The sequence below is a fragment of the Poromitra crassiceps genome (genome assembly GCF_964638095.1).
Source record: "Poromitra crassiceps genome assembly, chromosome: 2".
Taxonomy (NCBI): domain Eukaryota; kingdom Metazoa; phylum Chordata; class Actinopteri; order Beryciformes; family Melamphaidae; genus Poromitra; species Poromitra crassiceps.
Genome location: NC_139624.1, coordinates 22,397,474 through 22,415,981, shown reverse-complemented (window position 1 = coordinate 22,415,981; position 18,508 = coordinate 22,397,474). Strand labels below are relative to the sequence as shown.

The window sequence follows — 18,508 nt, the reverse complement described above, 5'->3', positions numbered from 1 at the left end:
ATGACTTATATTACTTATATTCTTTCAAAGGCTGTCACACGCATATGAAACTAGAAGACTTAACGAATCCGTACCAACCAGGTCACTCTAGCTTGTTGGGAAGGGAGCTAAATAATGCTTTAAAGTTAGGCTACATTTTGGCGAAGGAAAAACTGGCATGACTATTTTCAAAGAGGTCCCTTGACCTCTGACCTCAAGATATCTGAATGAGAATGGTACAGTATGGTATAGGGTTAGAGCTATGCACCTTGACCTGCATGCACTTTCTGTCAGAGAGGTGTCTTTCCCTCTGTTTTTTTTCCCAATCAACTCTAAATCTAACTAATAATATTACTGTTAAACAGATACAAGAGTAGGTTTTTATGAAAAATATTTTAGATTTAGAATGTAAATTGTCTATAAAATACAATACATTTTAAGCACCTCTGATCTAGGCCATAATTCTCAATCCTTTTCATATCAAGGACCCCTAATTTACACATTAGGGCCACAGACTCTGCATTTGATGAGATGTTGTCTTCAGGATGCAAATCGGAGAACATTTCTATTGTTTTTAGTTGTATTGTTTTGACATGATTTTGTCCAGAAATCCATGACTATCTGTAATAGATATATTACATATTAATATATCTGATATATTACAGTGAAACTATGATCAATACAATCATTCTTCTACATTCTCTAATTGTGTTAACGCTCTCAAAAATGAAATAGGCTAATGCTGAAGTTTAACAATTCAGGAATTTGATATGGGGAGTGCCTGGAACCCTCTGAAGGACCCCCTCTTTGGACCTGTTAGGGGGGGGGGGGGTACAGAGATCTGGAGGGGAGGGGGCGGACCTACAGAGGTCTGGAGGGGAAGGGGCGGACCTACAGAGGTCTGGGCTAAGCCCCCAATGTCTTCAAATCCTAGAAACACCCCTGTCTCTCACTCTCTGTTTCCCTGGTTCTCTCTTCTCTCGTTCTCTCAGTCTCACTCTCTCTTGTGTCTCTCTCTCTGTTTCTCTTCTCTCTGTCTCTCTCTCTGTAAGAGAGTGGCTCCCTGCTGGCAATTAGCACAATTAGCGTTGAGGTTCAGACCTTGTTAGCTGTTAGCCGCTGCTCAGGTGGAAAGATTGCATTAGGTAATCAGCCATGATAATCGCCCGGGATCGTGTGTGTGTGTGTGTGTGTGTGTGTGTGTGTGTGTGTGTGTGTGTGTGTGTGTGTGTGTGTGTGTGTGTGTGTGTGTGTGTGTGTGTGTGTGTGTGTGTGTGTGTGTGTGTGTGTGTGTGTGTGTGTGTGTGTGTGTGTGTGTGTGCGTGCGTGCGTGCGTGTGTGTGTATTAAAGGTTCAGGAGAGAGTCACTGGTGTCTAACAGGGGTTCCCAAACTTAAGAATGCCACGGCCCACCCAACCCTTTAATCACAACTCTGACCAACACTAGGATGATGTGTTTCCCTATTTGTGTTTTTTATATTATATATTTTTTATTTCATTAACAGAGCATGTGAACTTGGGCATAAGGGAAATGAATAATTAATCCACATACATAAACATTTAGGCAAAATACCCAAAAGCAGATTTCTCCCCCCTTACACATCAGAAGTATTTGCATGCATAACACATTTGTTGAGACAAAATGTGATGAGCAACAACAGAAGAAATCAATCCACAAGCTATGAATGCTAGGCTGTGAAAAATGCTACCTTATCTGTAAAGGGGAGACTGGTGGGTACACATTGAACCAATTTTCATTCAGATAAATTGAGCTGTGAGGTCAAGAGACCCCTTTGAAATAGATTTCCCTCACCCAAATGTAGCCTATGTTTGGACCGTTACCTATCCTCCTTCCCTACAAGGCAAGCTAGCATATTATGCTTGGTAGCAATGGATGCCTTACGTCTTCAACACAAACAGGGGTGTGTGTGTGTGTGTGTGTGTGTGTGTGTGTGTGTGTGTGTGTGTGTGTGTGTGTGTGTGTGTGTGTGTGTGTGTGTGTGTGTGTGTGTGTGTGTGTGTGTGTGTGTGTGTGTGGTGGGCTGGAAGGTTGAGGCTTTAACCAAATGTGAAAGCACAAAAACAAAAAACAAAAAGGCAAGCTTCTCTTCACGCCAGGCAGAGCCTTCTTTCATCTGTGTGTGTGTGTGTGTGTGCCTGCCTGCCTGTCTGTCTGTTTGTCTGTGTGTATCGATGGAGAAAGGCATTTTAATGAGTTTTTATAATAATCTATCTCTGCTAATGCATTGTGAAGTTTGACAATGAGGTGTAAATGAGGTTTGGAGGCTCAGTGGAGGTGGAAGACAACACGTGTTTACATGTTCCCTCATAACGTGCTTTTAACGTGATTAAGCTCATATTCTGATTACGTGCATGTAATGTGCCAAGCCAGGCAGCCGTGGGATTAAACCATTTACATAATTCCATAATTTGACAAGAGCCCATTCTAATCCTGTTTACGAGTCCAGTTCATGTACGGGATAATGCCAGACCATGTGTCCATTATCATAATGACACAGTTTCCCTGGTAACCGGAGGGTTGGACTAATACCTGGAACACTCATTACCATCCCATCAGGTTCTTATGCAATAGAAATGTTCTCTGCTCCAATAAATAGGATGACCCATAGCTATGACTTGGCAACGGGAGACAATCTAGTCCGCTCAGCTCATAGAACACTTTGGCTCAGCTATGAGCCACAAAGCTAATGTTATGCTAGCAAGTTTCAAAGTCGATAACATTGTGTACGGTTGACAAAAAGTAAATGTAATTTGACAGTATTTTTAACAACAAGACTAGCTAGCTATCCAGCCGTGTCATTGTCCCCAAATCAATATCAAGTTTTTCAGCGCAATCATTTAGAATGTGAACAGTTTCACTGGAACTACTTAGTAGTAGGTGTCCATTATCAGGACTTAATGGACACCCTGCAGCCCATCAGAATGTAGTATTGACCCAGACCCAGACCATGGACATTTTGAAGATCCACGTTTTTTGTTGTTGTTGTTGGTATTGTTGTTGTTGTTGTTGTTGTTGTTGTTGTTGATGATGATGAAACTAGCGTAACTAGCTTCAGCCATGTTGATGATGATTGACTGGAAAGACGCGTGCTCCCACATGTGGCAAATGTCAATTGCAAAGAAAACAGGAAATCAATAAGACTGTGACTTGTTAGTGAGCTAAGTTAGACGGCTTTTTCAAGTCACTTGCGACTCAGGAGTCAGCACGATATTCATTCTCATGTGACCATATTCACGATTATACGAATAAGGGAAATTCACCATGAGACAATTATCTTGAGTGTTTATTATCGCGATAGACGATCATATTGTATATTGTCCCGCCTCTAGATGGGTAGATGAATGGATGGATGAATGAAGCCATGTGTCTCTCTCTCTGCAGGCTGTGCGGCTATCCTCCGTTCTACGATGAGAATGACTCCAAGCTGTTTGAGCAGATCCTGAAGGCCGACTACGAGTTTGACGCTCCATACTGGGACGACATCTCTGACTCCGGTGGGTCAAAATCCTCCTCCTCTTCTTCCTCCTCTTCCTCATCCCAACCCAATCAGAGAGCGTGGAAGGAAAGAGACGACACTCCGGCCATTTTTGGAAACAGAATGCGCCTCGCAGTGGTCAGCTGCGGTAGCGCTGGCCCCTATAATCAGCCTCTCTAAACAGTAACTCAACGGGAGAACACTCTAAACTTTGGGGATTCACATCTTTTCCGGGCGTACTGCAAATCTTGATTGAAGTGGTGTAGTGCAGGATTGTAAAACAACAACCATATTGTGGAAACTAAGCAAAATTTTTCGTTTTATTTTTTTATTTTTTTCAAGATAAATAGCTAATGAAAAGGACCCGAGGTTCAACTCCCATTATAGGGGCCAGCGCTACCGCAGCTGACCACTGCAAGGTTCTTTTGGCGCTGTCACGTTTCCAAAAATCAAAAATGGCGGAGGCTGCTGGGCGCTGATGTTGCAATGGGGCAATATGGAGCTGCCATTTCTTTCCATAAAAGTTCTTTGACCCAATCGCCAGAATAAAATGTTTTGCATTTTACATTTCTCCAAACAACAGAGATATGTTCAATATTAACATTTCTGACTTATGATTAAAAAAATAGTTGCATATCAGCATTTCAACCAGTCCTCCAACCAGAGGAGCGTTTCCAACATAAATTTGAAAACGGTTAATTTTAAAACGTAAATGGTCATTTTAAAACGTTATGCAAATAAAACAACTTGGGTTATGGTTAGGCAACTAAAACAGCTTGTTCAGGTTAAAGGTTATGTTTTGGGTTAGGTTTAAATAACAAAAATGCCAAATGTGACTTGGGGTTGAAATGTAGACTTTGAACATGCTGGGACGCGAACCCTGGTCTCTGGTTTCAGAGGCAAAGGCACCCCGACCACGACACTCTTACACTGCCCACCGTGCTATTTTCAATAGCAGACTGTTCATTCCCCCCGGCAGATGTCAACTGTTACACTCTGTGAAGAGAAGAGGTTGACGCATGTCAAAACTGCCTGCAAAACAACTATAGCTATCAAAAGTGGATTTCGATTTTTTTTTTTTTTTTACTTTTATAGTGCATTACATATGTGCTATCAATGATTACAAATGATAAAAGAGGTCGGTGGTTCGATTCCCGCCTCCTCCAGTCTGCATGTCGAAGTGTCCTTGGGGAAGATACTGAACCCCAAATTGCTCCTGATGGTGTGCCAGCACCCTTTGTGGTAACCTGCCGCCATCGGTGTATGAATGGGTGAATGTACCTACTGACTGTAAAGCGCTTTGGATAAAAGCGCTATATAAATGCAGGCCATTTACCATTTACCATAAACATGAAAACACATGACATAACACAGGACAACCAGAATCTATCTATAAATTTGTCAATGTGGACTTATCTTCTCAATATCTCAGGAACGCCTTGATGTAATTTCTTCCAATTTGGCCCATACGTCGCCTTGGACTCAAGAATGAACTAATTAGATTTTGGTGGTCAAAGGACAAAGGTTAAGGTCACTGTGACCTCACGAACGCCATTTTCAAGCTCGTTAATGCGATATCTCAATAACACCTTGACGAAATTTCTTCACATTTGGCTCAAACGTCAACAGACATGGATGTCGACTGCTCACTTGTTGGCGGAGGCATATATCCGCGGTGCGGTCGTTCTAGTTTTTCAAGACCCGTGGGAGAGCTGAGAACGAATGTGTTAATTAAACACCTGACAATCAGGATAGTGTTTGTTTTGTCCTCTGAGCAGCACCAGGTGGGTGGAGTTTATGACAAAAAGCTGTCCCTCACAGAAACACATCCAGAAGTGACTTGGAAAGACTTGGAACTTTCTCATTTTAACGTCTGTGTGACAAACTGCTGCTCCATTAGATCTGAATTTACTATTTGACCTTGGTGTGTGTCTGTGTCTGTGTGTGTGTGTCTGTGTGTGTGTGTGTGTGTGTGTGTGTGTGTGTGTGTGTGTGTGTGTGTGTGTGTGTGTGTGTGTGTGTGTGTGTGTGTGTGTGTGTGTGTGTGTGCGCTCTTGTGCGTGCTCTTGTGCGTGTGCACGCGCGTGTTTTCCCCAGCCAAGGATTTCATCAGCAGTCTGATGGAGAGAGATCCAGCAAAGCGTTACACCTGTGAACAGGCACTCAGACACCCCTGGTGAGACACACATGCATGCATACACACACACACACACACACACACACACACACACACAGACAAACACACACACACACACACACACACACACACAGAAAACCGCTCAAACAAACACACACTCACACACACACACACACACACACACACACACACACACACACACAGACAAGCACACACACACACACACACACACACACACACAGACAAGCACACACACACACACACACACACACACACACACACACACACACACACACACATACACACACACACACAGACAACCACACACACACACACACACACACACACACACACAGACAACCACACACACACACACACAGACAAAGGCCACATTTAGACAATCATCAGTTTGACGATGAATAAGACTGTGGTACAGATGGTTTCTGGCACACCGGACACTTCGGGTGGAGAGTGGACGTCCGCTCTAATAATAGCTATAATAGCGTGATCCTCCCACGCGCTCCATCTTGCCGGTGAAGTTCCTCGCTGTCAGGTGTAAAGAAGCGGCTGGTGACTGCACATGTATCAGAGGAAGCATGTGCTACTCTACGGCTCTCCCCAGATCAGCAGAGGGGGTGGAGCAACGACCAGGACAGTAGGCGGAATTGGCCATGTACAATTTGGGAGAAAATGGGTGAAAAAACAGCGGGGCGAGGGGAGTACAGGTAGATGTAAACAGAGGGGGGAGAGGGCGGTACAGGTAGATGTAAACAGAGGGGGGGTGAGGGGAGTACAGGTAGATGTAAACAGAGGGGGGCGAGGGGAGTACAGGTAGATGTAAACAGAGGGGGGAGAGGGCGGTACAGGTAGATGTAAACAGAGGGGGGAGAGGGGAGTACAGGTAGATGTAAACAGAGGGGGGTGAGGGGAGTACAGGTAGATGTAAACAGAGGGGGGCGAGGGGAGTACAGGTAGATGTAAACAGAGGGGGGCGAGGGGAGTACAGGTAGATGTAAACAGAGGGGGGTGAGGGGAGTACACGTAGATGTAAACAGAGGGGGGAGAGGGCGGTACAGGTAGATGTAAACAGAGGGGGGTGAGGGGAGTACACGTAGATGTAAACAGAGGGGGGAGAGGGCGGTACAGGTAGATGTAAACAGAGGGGGGTGAGGGGAGTACAGGTAGATGTAAACAGAGGGGGGAGAGGGCGGTACAGGTAGATGTAAACAGAGGGGGGTGAGGGGAGTACAGGTAGATGTAAACAGAGAGGGGTGAGGGGAGTACAGGTAGATGTAAACAGGGGGGCGAGGGGAGTACAGGTAGATGTAAACAGAGGGGGGGCGAGGGGAGTACAGGTAGATGTAAACAGAGGGGGGTGAGGGGAGTACAGGTAGATGTAAACAGGGGGGCGAGGGGAGTACAGGTAGATGTAAACAGAGGGGGGGCGAGGGGAGTACAGGTAGATGTAAACAGAGGGGGGTGAGGGGAGTACAGGTAGATGTAAACAGAGGGGGGTGAGGGGAGTACAGGTAGATGTAAACAGGGGGGCGAGGGGAGTACAGGTAGATGTAAACAGAGGGGGGGCGAGGGGAGTACAGGTAGATGTAAACAGAGGGGGGGCGAGGGGAGTACAGGTAGATGTAAACAGAGGGGGGCGAGGGGGGTACAGGTAGATGTAAACAGGGTCACAAAAATATATAAGCAAAAAAATGACATCAAGACCTGCAGTGTCAAGGCAGGAAAAGTGACATGCAATCAAGATGGATGAAACCAGAATTGTGTAGTTAGAAGAGTCCCGACATCTCCATTCACTCTAATGGACCAGTTTTTTACTCTCAAGAGTTCCAGGATGTAAGGTCCTGGATTAAGCAGCACTGTCGAGTTGCAGCAAAATGGACAGTTTGTGTTGTACTTTAAAATGTTTTTGTTTTGTTTTTGAATCAAATTGTACATTATCAGCTTTATTTTAGCATTCAAAAGTAGCGCGAGACCCCTTCCTGGCTGTTCATTGGCTAATGAGTCGCGCATTTTGGTCCTCCACTGACGCCACTCTCTCTCTAGAGGACACTAGATGAAACTGAAAGTGAAAGTCAATGTACGGTCAAGGTGTTTACAGGGTGTGTGTGTGTGTGTGTGTGTGTGTGTGTGTGTGTGTGTGTGTGTGTCAGGATCTCCGGGGACACGGCTCTCTGCAAGAACATCCACGAGTCAGTCAGCCGGCAGATCAGGAAGAACTTTGCAAAGAGCAAGTGGAGGGTAAAGATTACTTCCTGTTTGTTTTCCCTTGGCTCCAGCAGCACTCCTCCAAAGATCCTCTGTGTTTACAAGATGAATCACTCAGCAGTAAAAACCTGGCCCACCTTACCATCTGTAAAAGTTGGCGTTAACCCTCACCATGCATTGCAGACGTTTTCTGTGAAAAATATCATCCATCACAAAATATTGTTTTAAAGTTTGTAACAGAAAACATTGCTAGTTCCCCGCTAATGACAATTGATTGAAAGCACTTGCGAGAATTTGCCCGATAGACCCTTTTCACGGGGACCATTTTGTGTCGAAAAGGCAGAATAAACACAGGTGCAAGCAAAACACTAATGAGGGTTTCCAAATTCCAATCATTTGTCACCTTCCATTCTTCACATGCATATCTTTCTCTCTCTCTGTGTCTCTTTCTCTCTCTGTCTGTCTCTCTCTCTGTCTGTCTCTCTCTTTCTCTCTCTCTCTCTCTCCAGCAAGCGTTCAATGCCACGGCAGTGGTCCGGCACATGAGGAGGCTGCAGCTAGGCAGCAGTATGGCGAGCAGCACGGACACCACCCAAAAGACGGGACAGACAGGGGCCCAGAGCCAGGCAGTGGCCCAGAGCCAGGCAGTGGCCCAGAGCCAGGCAGTGGCCCAGAGCCAGGCAGTGGCCCAGAGCCAGGGCCAGAGCCAGGGCCAGAGCCAGGGCCAGGCCCAGAGCCAGGCCCAGAGCCAGGGCCAGGCCCAGGGCCAGGCCCAGAGCCAGGGCCAGGCCCAGAGCCAGGGCCAGGCCCAGAGCCAGGGCCAGACAGGCAACCAGACTCAGAGCACCAGCCAGACGGCAGCCCAGAGCGCCAGTGCAGCCGCCAGCAAAACCTCTTCCATAGACAGTACTAATGCAGCTCCCTGCAAGGACTGTGAGTCCAAACACAGCACATACACACACACACACACACACACACACACACACACACACACACAACATTAGCAAGATGTACAAAATAGCATCGGTGGTAGGCTATCAATAGACAGAAAGACATTATGAAACACGTGTGTTGTGAACAAGTTGATGAATTACAAAGTTATACAAACTTCTTTATCCAGTTTAGAACAATGAGAGAAATGCAAGAACACGAGAAAAACAGTATGTGAAAAAATGGCACCATTAACTGCAAAGATGTGCTCACATTCACATGAACATAATAGAACCTACTAGGGCATTCACAGACTAGTCGACTAGTAACAAACAAGTTACTAGTCCAAGAACAAACAAGACTATTGGACAAACAACCAAACAAAAACAATGCATTCAAAGTAAATACATAGATCTTGCCCTGTTGGCAGCTAGGAAATGCATAGCTTTAAATTGGAAAGCATCCAATCCCCCAGCTGTAGTTCACTGGTGGAATGAACTCTCAAGCTACCATACGTTGGATAACATTTACTACAAGAGCAAAGGCAGATTCTTAGACATCCCCAAAATATGGCAACCACATACAGAGTTTGACTTTAAGAACTTTTTACCCCAGTGTCATTCGGCTTATCAGGATAGGAGCTGAATGCATTGTTTTTGTTTGGTTGTTTCGTTTGTCCAATAGTCTTGTTTGTTCTTGGATTATTGTGTATTTTATGCAGTTTTCTTGTTTAGATTTGTTGTGTTTTGATGTTCTTTGTGGGGGATATGGTATATGGGATATGATAGTCCATGTATGTCGTGTAAATACCTCATGTTCTTTCTTAAAGATAAAAAACAAAAAAAACAAAAAAACGACTAGTTGACTAGTCGACTACCTTTAGGGACGACTAGTCGACTAGTCAAATTCACTAGTCGTGAATGCCCTAGAACCTACAGTATACAGTATACTACAGTATACTGTAGGTACATAGGATTCATAGCTGCGTCACAAATCTCCATAGCAACCATGGGTGGTGTCATCATGGATGCCCAATTGAGAATTCTGTGGACAAATAATGACATATACTGTCTTGTCTTGAGCCCTGGTCTCTACTCCAAAACACTCTGAGTGGTCGCTTGAGAAGAGTCAGCTCAGTTAACCTGAACACAATCTGGGAACCCAGAGTGTATTTTTATTTGAAAAATAGACTATGGGACAGCCCCACCTTTTCCCCCAGCTTCCTGTACAGCGCGCCTCTCCTGCCACCATCACTTCCTTTTCCACGTCCCTGCTCCATTGTTTACAATCTGAATAGCAACTTGCGCCGCGACTTTGGCGATACTACTAGTCACAACTACACCTGTCACCTCCAGTAGTTTTCCAATGTTGTTGTGAGACGAGTTTACATCTTCTATGCAGAGTGTTTATGCGTTAACGTTATTAGCGAATAGCCGAAACGGACGCAGAAAAGGAAGTCGGTGGCAGCCAGGAGAGGCGCGCTGTACAGGAAGCTGGGGAAAAAGTTAGGGCTGTCCCAAGGTCTATTTTTCAAATAAAAATAGACTCTGGGTTCCCAGATTGACCTGAACAAACTGGTAGCTAGCTAGCTAACTAGCCAACAAACACACTGATGTTAATGTCAACATGCTAACGCTAGCTGCTATTAGGTACAGTACATTAGCTAGTGTGTTAATCAGATGTGTGTTAGCTAGCTAACAAACTGACAAAACACATAGGGCCCTATCTTCCCAACGGCGCTATCGTTTGCGCCGCGTTTGCGCACCTTAAGCTATCGTCTGCCTCCACCGTCCAGTTTTGCGCTGGGATGACGCAGGTGTAGGCGTGGCCCAGGCGTGTCTGTGGGCCTCTAGCCTATCACCTGTCTCGCGCAAGTGTCATTTAGCGCTCTGGCAAGATACCGTCTGTATGTTCCGAGCGCAAAGAGGTGACCACCCGCTATGCCGACCACCCGCAATGCCGACCTTAGGTTTAGGCGTGGGGGGTGGGAGAGGTTAGGTTTTGGGTTAGGGTCTGGGGGAGGTTAGGTTTAGGCGTGGGGGTGGGAGAGGTTAGGTTTTGGGTTAGGGTCTGGGGGAGGTTAGGTTTAGGCATGGGGGCTGGGAGAGGGGAGGTCGGAACTGCGAGAGGTCGGAACAGCGACATGGAACCCGCAAAGAGAGGTCTGGGCGTTGCCCGTTCCAAAATAGGCGTTCCAGCGCAATGTGTTAGAAAAAATCGCCTTGGGTGCTCTCAATTTTAACGCCAGGAAATAGCTGGTCTTAGCGCAAACGCAGACGTACGCCTAAGCGCAGACAGTCTCCACATCTCCGTGCAGTGCAGGAAATCCTTGCTTGGATCCATTTACGCACGGCATGGATGTCACTCTCCACTCGCGCCTGCACACACTCTTCTCTCCTCGGAATGCCACGTCGAAAACACACCTTGATTTAAAAATGAGAATTTGTTTGTCATGGTTTTATTAGGCTACATAATTCCCGACCATACAGGTTTGTGGCGTGAGGTAACAATAGATTGCTTTTGAGAAAGTTGTGACGGTATTGTGTCAAGCTGCCTCTCCCCACCCTGGCCGGCGCAAAACACCCAGGGCACCGACCCACACCCACCCCACCACCAAGCCTGCATACCCATCCAGCTTCCACCTTCTCGGGGAAGACCCCCCTCCAGCACCCGGCGCACACAGACTCCCGCCCCGCCAGACCCTCGTTCCCCTAATCCAATTCAAAACGCATCATTTTTTCGCACAACACCTGTGTCCGGCCAGTACAGTAACCTCTTCCCTGCAATTGCATCTAGACCAGCTTCTCCACAGCGCGGATGGCAGCTGAAGTCCCTCTCGCCATCAAGCAGACAGTGACAGAAGCATGTGTCTTTATGTGCGCTAAGGGGAAAATGACAATGAAATTGGTGGGATTCGTTGTATATATATTAATAGAAACTAATAGAAAATTGCTGATTAATAAAATGTGTGCTGGTGGAACAAAATTCTACTTCTTCAAATAGAGCAGCATCACTCATCGCGGCTCTCAGTACGCTGCGTAATTACGCATGCAGTATATATTACCACAGCGGAGATAGAAGAGAGCCCGAAAAGGGATAAGCATACAGACGTTTGGGCAGCAGCCCTTTTTCAGCGTGTGAAATGGCAATAATACACAGGTAATTCACAGGTGGGCATGAGCAGGTTATTTGATTTCTATGCATGACAGCCTCACATCTCTCTCTCTCCCTCTCTCTCTCTCCCCATCTAGGCTATCTTTTCTCTCTCCCTCTTTCTCTCTCTCACTCTAGTCCCTCTCAGTGAAGGCGGAAGCTGCTGACGTGACGCTGTGGTTTTATGGGCATGACCACACCTCCACAATGCTTTTGGGCATAGACACGCCTATACGGAGAGTGTGTCCGCCGAGATGACGTGAAGCGCAGCGGGCCGACACGCCCACAATTAGGGCTTTGCGCGGCACTATTCCAGTGCAAAACGGGCGCTGACGCAAAATTACCGCCGTTGGGAAGATAGGGCCCTTAAAGTCATATTGCCTTGAACCTCCACTGCTGATCTAACTGTTGACTCCTCCCATCCAGGTGTTGCCACCCCGGCCACGCCCTGCAGTCTGGCATCCACAGCCTCTTCTCCCGCCACGGGGGCAGAGCTAAACCGGCCACACCCCTCAGCGGTGCCCGCGCCGGTGCTAACAGGGACTAAGTGACGCCAGGTCTCGCGGGGAACCAGCTGGGAGGCCACGGCGCTGTGAGGGAGAGAGAGAGAGGGAGGAGTCTCCTCACTGCACCTCCTGTCCGCCTCCCCCCAGCCTGTGTGGGAGAGAGGGAGGAGTCTCCTCACTGCACCTCCTGTCCGCCTCCCCCCAGCCTGTGAGGGAGAGAGAGAGAGAGGGAGGAGTCTCCTCACTGCACCTCCTGTCCGCCTCCCCCCAGCCTGTGAGGGAGGGAGAGAGAGAGGGAGGAGTCTCCTCACTGCACCTCCTGTCCGCCTCCCCCCAGCCTGTGTGGGAGGGAGGGAGAGAGAGAGGGAGGAGTCTCCTCACTGCACCTCCTGTCCGCCTCCCCCCAGCCTGTGAGGGAGGGAGAGAGAGAGGGAGGAGTCTCCTCACTGCACCTCCTGTCCGCCTTCCCCCAGCCTGTGTGGGAGGGAGGGAGAGAGAGAGGGAGGAGTCTCCTCACTGCACCTCCTGTCCACCTCCCCCCAGCCTGTGTGGGAGGGAGAGAGAGAGGGAGGAGTCTCCTCACTGCACCTCCTGTCCGCCTCCCCCCAGCCTGTGTGGGAGGGAGGGAGAGAGAGAGGGAGGAGTGTCCTCACTGCACCTCCTGTCCGCCTCCCCCCAGCCTGTGAGGGAGGGAGAGAGAGAGAGAGAGAGGGAGGAGTCTCCTTACTGCACCTCCTGTCCGCCTCCCCCCAGCCTGTGTGGGAGAGAGGGAGGAGTCATTCCCTCTCCTCACTGCACCTCCTGTCCACCTCCCTCCAGCCTGTTCCCCGCCCTGCCCCAGGGAGAGCAGAGGACTGTACCCACCCCCCCTCCACTGATTCAAGCCACACGACGCCATACTGTACGCCCACCACCCGCCCACCGGGACGCCATGTTGGTTCCCTCCTGCCACAGCAGCAGCAAGGCCGCTGACTTTCTCGGGGACGTTTGCGAGGCCGGCTGTGATTGGTCGCTTTTTAACGATGAAAAAGGGTGTCGACCGCTGTGCGCGCGAGCACCGGGGTCGGCTGGTGTCACTGCTGTTACTCAATGTCAATCAGCCTCAACTTCCCTCCGGAGTCTGGTCTTTCCTGTGCTGCTTTATTCTCCACTTTGGTTTGACAGTTGGCAACTGGATTCTTTCATTTTTAATGATTACTATTATAATTTTAAAGGTGGTATGTGTAGTATTTTTAAACAGGAATATGCCATTGTTAAATTAGTTGTGATATGTTGGTCATGTATAGCTACTGTAAACAAATGAGACCATGGTTTGTTTATGGTAATTTGACTAAATTCTCAAAGGTAATGTGTAATGATTTGTTGAAGTGAAAATGCTACACAGAGCCCCTTTAAGACCGTTCACATATCCGTATGGGCTTGCTTGTTTTGTTTGTGCTTTAAGAAGTGCTTTAAAAGTACCACATGACTGTTGAGACGTTACACGAGTAAGCGATTTACCTATTTTGCACAGGGAGGTTCAGATGCGTTCTCAGACACAGATTGTGTCCGGCCACCAGTTACTGTGCGTTCAGGCCGGTGGCAAATGTGCGCTGTGAGATTATATACAAAGTTAATGTAAACGCATGGGCGGCGCGAATGAAGCAGAATTTTTAGGCAACATTTTTCAACTTTGGTGAATAATTTAAAAGGGCAAACTTGAGCGAGTAACGAGACTTTTGCTCTTGGTCTGAACGCACAGACTCCTTGTCCTCCTATGTTTATCAGGCACAGAATAGACTCCTTGTCCTCCTATGTTTATCAGGCAGAGAATAGACTCCTTGTCCTCCTATGTTTATCAGGCACAGAATAGAGATTGTAAACCATTTCAAAAGCCCCACAGCGGGTGTCGGAGCATTGTACGACTTTGTTACCTGAAACATCCAATGTGTTTTATTATTTTCTTACTTCATGAGACTTTTATAACAATCACCCTTTAAGGGACACACTTATATGTTACTATAACCATGCAGCAGGTGTAGGATAGGGTAGGATAGAGGTAAAGTGCTGGAAAACGGTCTCCAGTCGAGAATGTTAGCGGCTTCTAAGATATTTGGATTCACAATGCCCGTCCCGCGGACATACTTGCCAACCCTCACAATTTTCCTGGGAGACTCCCGATTTTGCTTCCTCCCGGGGTCACAATTCTCCTGTATTTCTCCCGATTTATGACACATTTTCACACCTTTATTTCCTTTTCGTTATCACAACCTGTTTCTGCCACTGGCACTGTAAGCCTACTGTTCTACTGTTTCTACCCGGGCAACAATACAGCTATACCAAATGTATCCTTTCATGGTATGCACAACGAGAGCTGCTCACCTCCACTGCAGAGGCCCACGCGCACTATCTACACCAGGGGTGGCCAAACTTTTTTGGTTGTGGGCCGCATACAGAAAAATATCGCGGGCCAAACAATATTAAGTGCGGTAGTTTTCGCGGCAAAAAGAATTGGACCAGAAAACCCTTGTGCCATCAAAAATGTCATTGCTGCCTAAATAAATATATGACACATAGTTTATTGATGTGCTCACCTATTACAATGGGTATTTCTGTATGTTTTCAATTTTTCTTTTCCTGTGCCAACAGGTTAAGACAGAGATAATTTAACATAACATTAGTATTAAACATTCATTCAGTATTAAAAAAATTTAAAAAATAAATAAACCAGGTCAGGGTACTCAAGTATAACCCATTTTCAATGGTTTTATATTGAAAAAACGAAATGGGGGAATCCGTTTTTTTGTTTTTCCGTTTTTTCCCCGTTTTCGTTTGTTCGTTTTCGTTTTCTGTTTTAAACTGTAAAACAGAAAAACGGATAAACGTTTTTAGCATTCCCCCCTTTTTTTTTGCTAAATTCAGGGCCACTTAAAAACGGGCAGCGGGCCGCAGTTGGCCCACGGGCCGTAGTTTGGCCACCCCTGATCTACACTACAGTATCTCCTTTTAAAAATGTATTGAGCGTCTGGTCTGCAGGCGCCGACAGGGACTTCATGATGCATTCAAGTGAAGCTTGAAACTCAGAAATCTATACTCGAAGGCCACAATGGTTGTTTAAAACAGGGAACAATTTTTTTTATTGTCCTTTTTGAAATACTGAAATGAAATGAAATCTGAAATCTGTCATTACTTTCTTGTTCTTTCACTACAGCATTTTTTAATAATTAGATGCTAAATCATAACAATATCCCATTCAGTTCTATATAGTAACCAGAATGCAGAAAACTGTGTCTGGAACGAAAACTTTTCTGTGGGAGGTCCCTCTCCCCCACAACCCGCTTGGGTTTTGAAATCCTCCCTTTGTTTTTGAGGTCTGACGGTTGGCAAGTATGCCCGCGGAGTCCAAACCTGAGAGGGAGAAGCCATTGCCTGCCGCCCTCCCTCTCCTCTCATACTGAAGCCATTGACCTCGCCTCGCCAGATCTTCTTTCACCCGCGCCCAGTCCAGAAGCGCTCAGGGAAAACTGCACCTGCACTGTGTTGCCCAAAACCTGGTTTCCTGGTTTCAACTTTTGCTGTAAATGTTTGTGGTCCAGGCATCGGGGCATCACAGTTAATGATGGGTCCAGAACTTATGTCCTTACTGCAGTGTTGTAGTCCAAATCGAGTGTCAAGTCCCAGCCTCCCTGCTTCATGATTTGACTCAGATTTGAATGTTGATGACTCGGACTTGGAAGTTGACTTGAACTTATTAAGTTCAAGTCAACTTATTAATTAGCTGCACTTCTTCTCGGCGTTTCCCTAAATTTGTACCAGATCATCTGTTCAGTCAACAGTATCAGCCTTCATGTAGACAGAGGCTGTGGAAATGTATTTTACAATTGATCTTGAAATTAACTGACTGAATTCCACAGAGTCACCATTCCAACAAAACTAGTTTTAATTTGTTTGTGTTCTTTTTCGTTTGTTCTCGCAAGGATGTCGTGAACTCAACAAGCTGGTGACTTGGACTTGAGCTCATCTCAGATTCAAACATTGAGAACTTGGCGCAGATGGGCTCAAGGTTTGGTGACTCGACTACAACACTGCCTCATTATATTTGGAAGTAACATTTTTGACGCCGAGTTTCGGCGTTTGGGTTTCAGGTTGAGTCGAGGTGGTACAAAGTATGTTTAGGACTAGTTTCGGTTATGGTGTTTAGGGCCTTTTTAGACAACACAGAACTCAGAAAGCAGAACTGTACAATTTCGGTTGTTGACTCACACATATCAGATTGTGACGTCTCTACCTATCCCTTTATTGTGATTTGTAGCCAAAGACTAGCGCTTGGGACGTAGAAAATTTGGTTGATCGTGTTGTACCCGATTACCAGAATTAGTCTGACAGGAAGCCACATAGAGCTATATACACTGTTGAAGAATCGACTGAACTAAAACTAAGGGCTGAACTCCAACTGCTAAGTAATCTGGAGAGAGAGAACAAGGTACTGATCTCTCTGATCCTTCCTGGTTCGTGGCCGTCAACCTTCCTTCCTACTTACCCTTCATCCAATCCAGACAGATTTTGGTTCAATATTATCTGCAAGAATTTGTAGTGTTTGTTTTATCCTGCAAGGCATGGCAGATGGGTGTGATTTACTGCATTTACATTCAATTTTCTTGGATTTTTATATCAAAATCCCATTACTTTCTCTTCCTGGAAAACTGTATCGTGAATGTTGACCCTGTAGCCATAGGCGTAAAAAAATAAAAAAATAATATCAACAGAAAATACATCACATGAAGGACTCAAGATGCTCTCAAAACGCTTTCATTAGGAATTTAAGATCACAATCAATATACAGAATTGACTTTCAAATACCTTGTTGTGATTGTCACCTTTCTGAAAATTCGCTGTATTGTCTTCTGTGGTAAACCTCACCTATCTGCCCCTTAGCTCTTACCAGATCATCTCAATATAAACGGTCCATCTAAGTTTCTGGTCAAGTCCATTTGATTATTCCTTCTCAATGACATCTTTAACCCCGACATGCTCCAGAGTGGAAGTGCAACTAAGAAAACGACAAGTATTTTTCTCCTGTCCTGCCAAACAGAACCCGGTGGTACTCTGTATTGTTTATTGCATTTGTATTGTTTTAGTTGATATGAAATCTAAATAGTAGTCATGACTTTTGATAGCTAAAACACTCCTTACTGCTATTTGCAGGACAGCAAACAACATTGAGTCTGTCCAATATGGCAAGCGTTGAGGTTTACTAGTAGCCACCACTACCCACAATGCACTGCCTGCTTACAGCCTGAGAAAGCTCCTATCTCCCAAAATCGGGCGTTTCCATAACTGCGAAAAGCTTGTTACATTTTTCGATGCGGATAATATTTACATGCACACTATAATCTCAATAAAAATCTGATTAACAAAATAGTCTATCATAAACTATGGACAGGATTCGTTTTCAGGGGAGGGCGGGTAATGTAAGCGTTACTGGAGCATGTCTGTCATTTTTGTCCCGTCCCAATCAGCCATGTCTGAGCCCCCTGGGAGAACACGTTGCCGATTCCTACGCGGTAAAACCGACACTGTAAATATATCTATCATTAAATGTGATGTTGTCAGCTTCAGACCGAAAGTGTGTAAAATGCGGGTTTGTGAATGTGACGCGAGGCCGGCAGCAGGGAGGAGAGAGTCCAGGTTCAGGCTCCGCTACAGGTTTTGCTCTCGTCGTTCTTTTTACTGTAAGACAAAACCGCTTTTATTGCTTTCTGAATGAATCTTTCCATGAAGAAAACGCTACTGTACATAGATTGTGAATATGAATGATCATTTTCAAAATAATATTTACGAATGTTGTTTCGGGCGTGTGTGTGTGTGTGCGTGCGCGCGAGTGTGTCGGGGGAGTTGATTGTATTCTCTATGGAATGTTTAGGTAATAAAAAAAGGTAAACTCCCCCTTTAAGAGCCGTGTCCACAGGGAATGTCTTTTGAGCTGCCGGCACCTTTCTGCAATGAATCTTCTATGGTAAAGAGGCGCTAGCAGGCGCTATAGGAACAGTTCTCTTTATAGCACCGCGCCTGCCGGTTCAGTGCTCACTGAGCACCTCAAGTAG

The 18,508-nt window shown here is 46.1% G+C and overlaps 1 protein-coding gene across 1 annotated transcript in view; it reads left to right on the top strand.

The window, feature by feature from the left end:
• Positions 1–12,470, top strand: part of LOC310798964 (calcium/calmodulin-dependent protein kinase type 1D-like) — a gene marked incomplete at its 3' end in the record, with an annotated part of 107,015 nt that extends 94,545 nt beyond the window's left edge. The window contains exons 7-11 of the mRNA XM_083661527.1: positions 3,383–3,495; positions 5,574–5,652; positions 7,782–7,869; positions 8,346–8,769; positions 12,346–12,470. Coding sequence (XP_083517653.1) covers positions 3,383–3,495; positions 5,574–5,652; positions 7,782–7,869; positions 8,346–8,769; positions 12,346–12,470 — 829 coding nt within the window. The remainder of the gene's footprint in view (positions 1–3,382; positions 3,496–5,573; positions 5,653–7,781; positions 7,870–8,345; positions 8,770–12,345) is intronic.
• Positions 12,471–18,508: the final 6,038 nt, after the last annotated feature.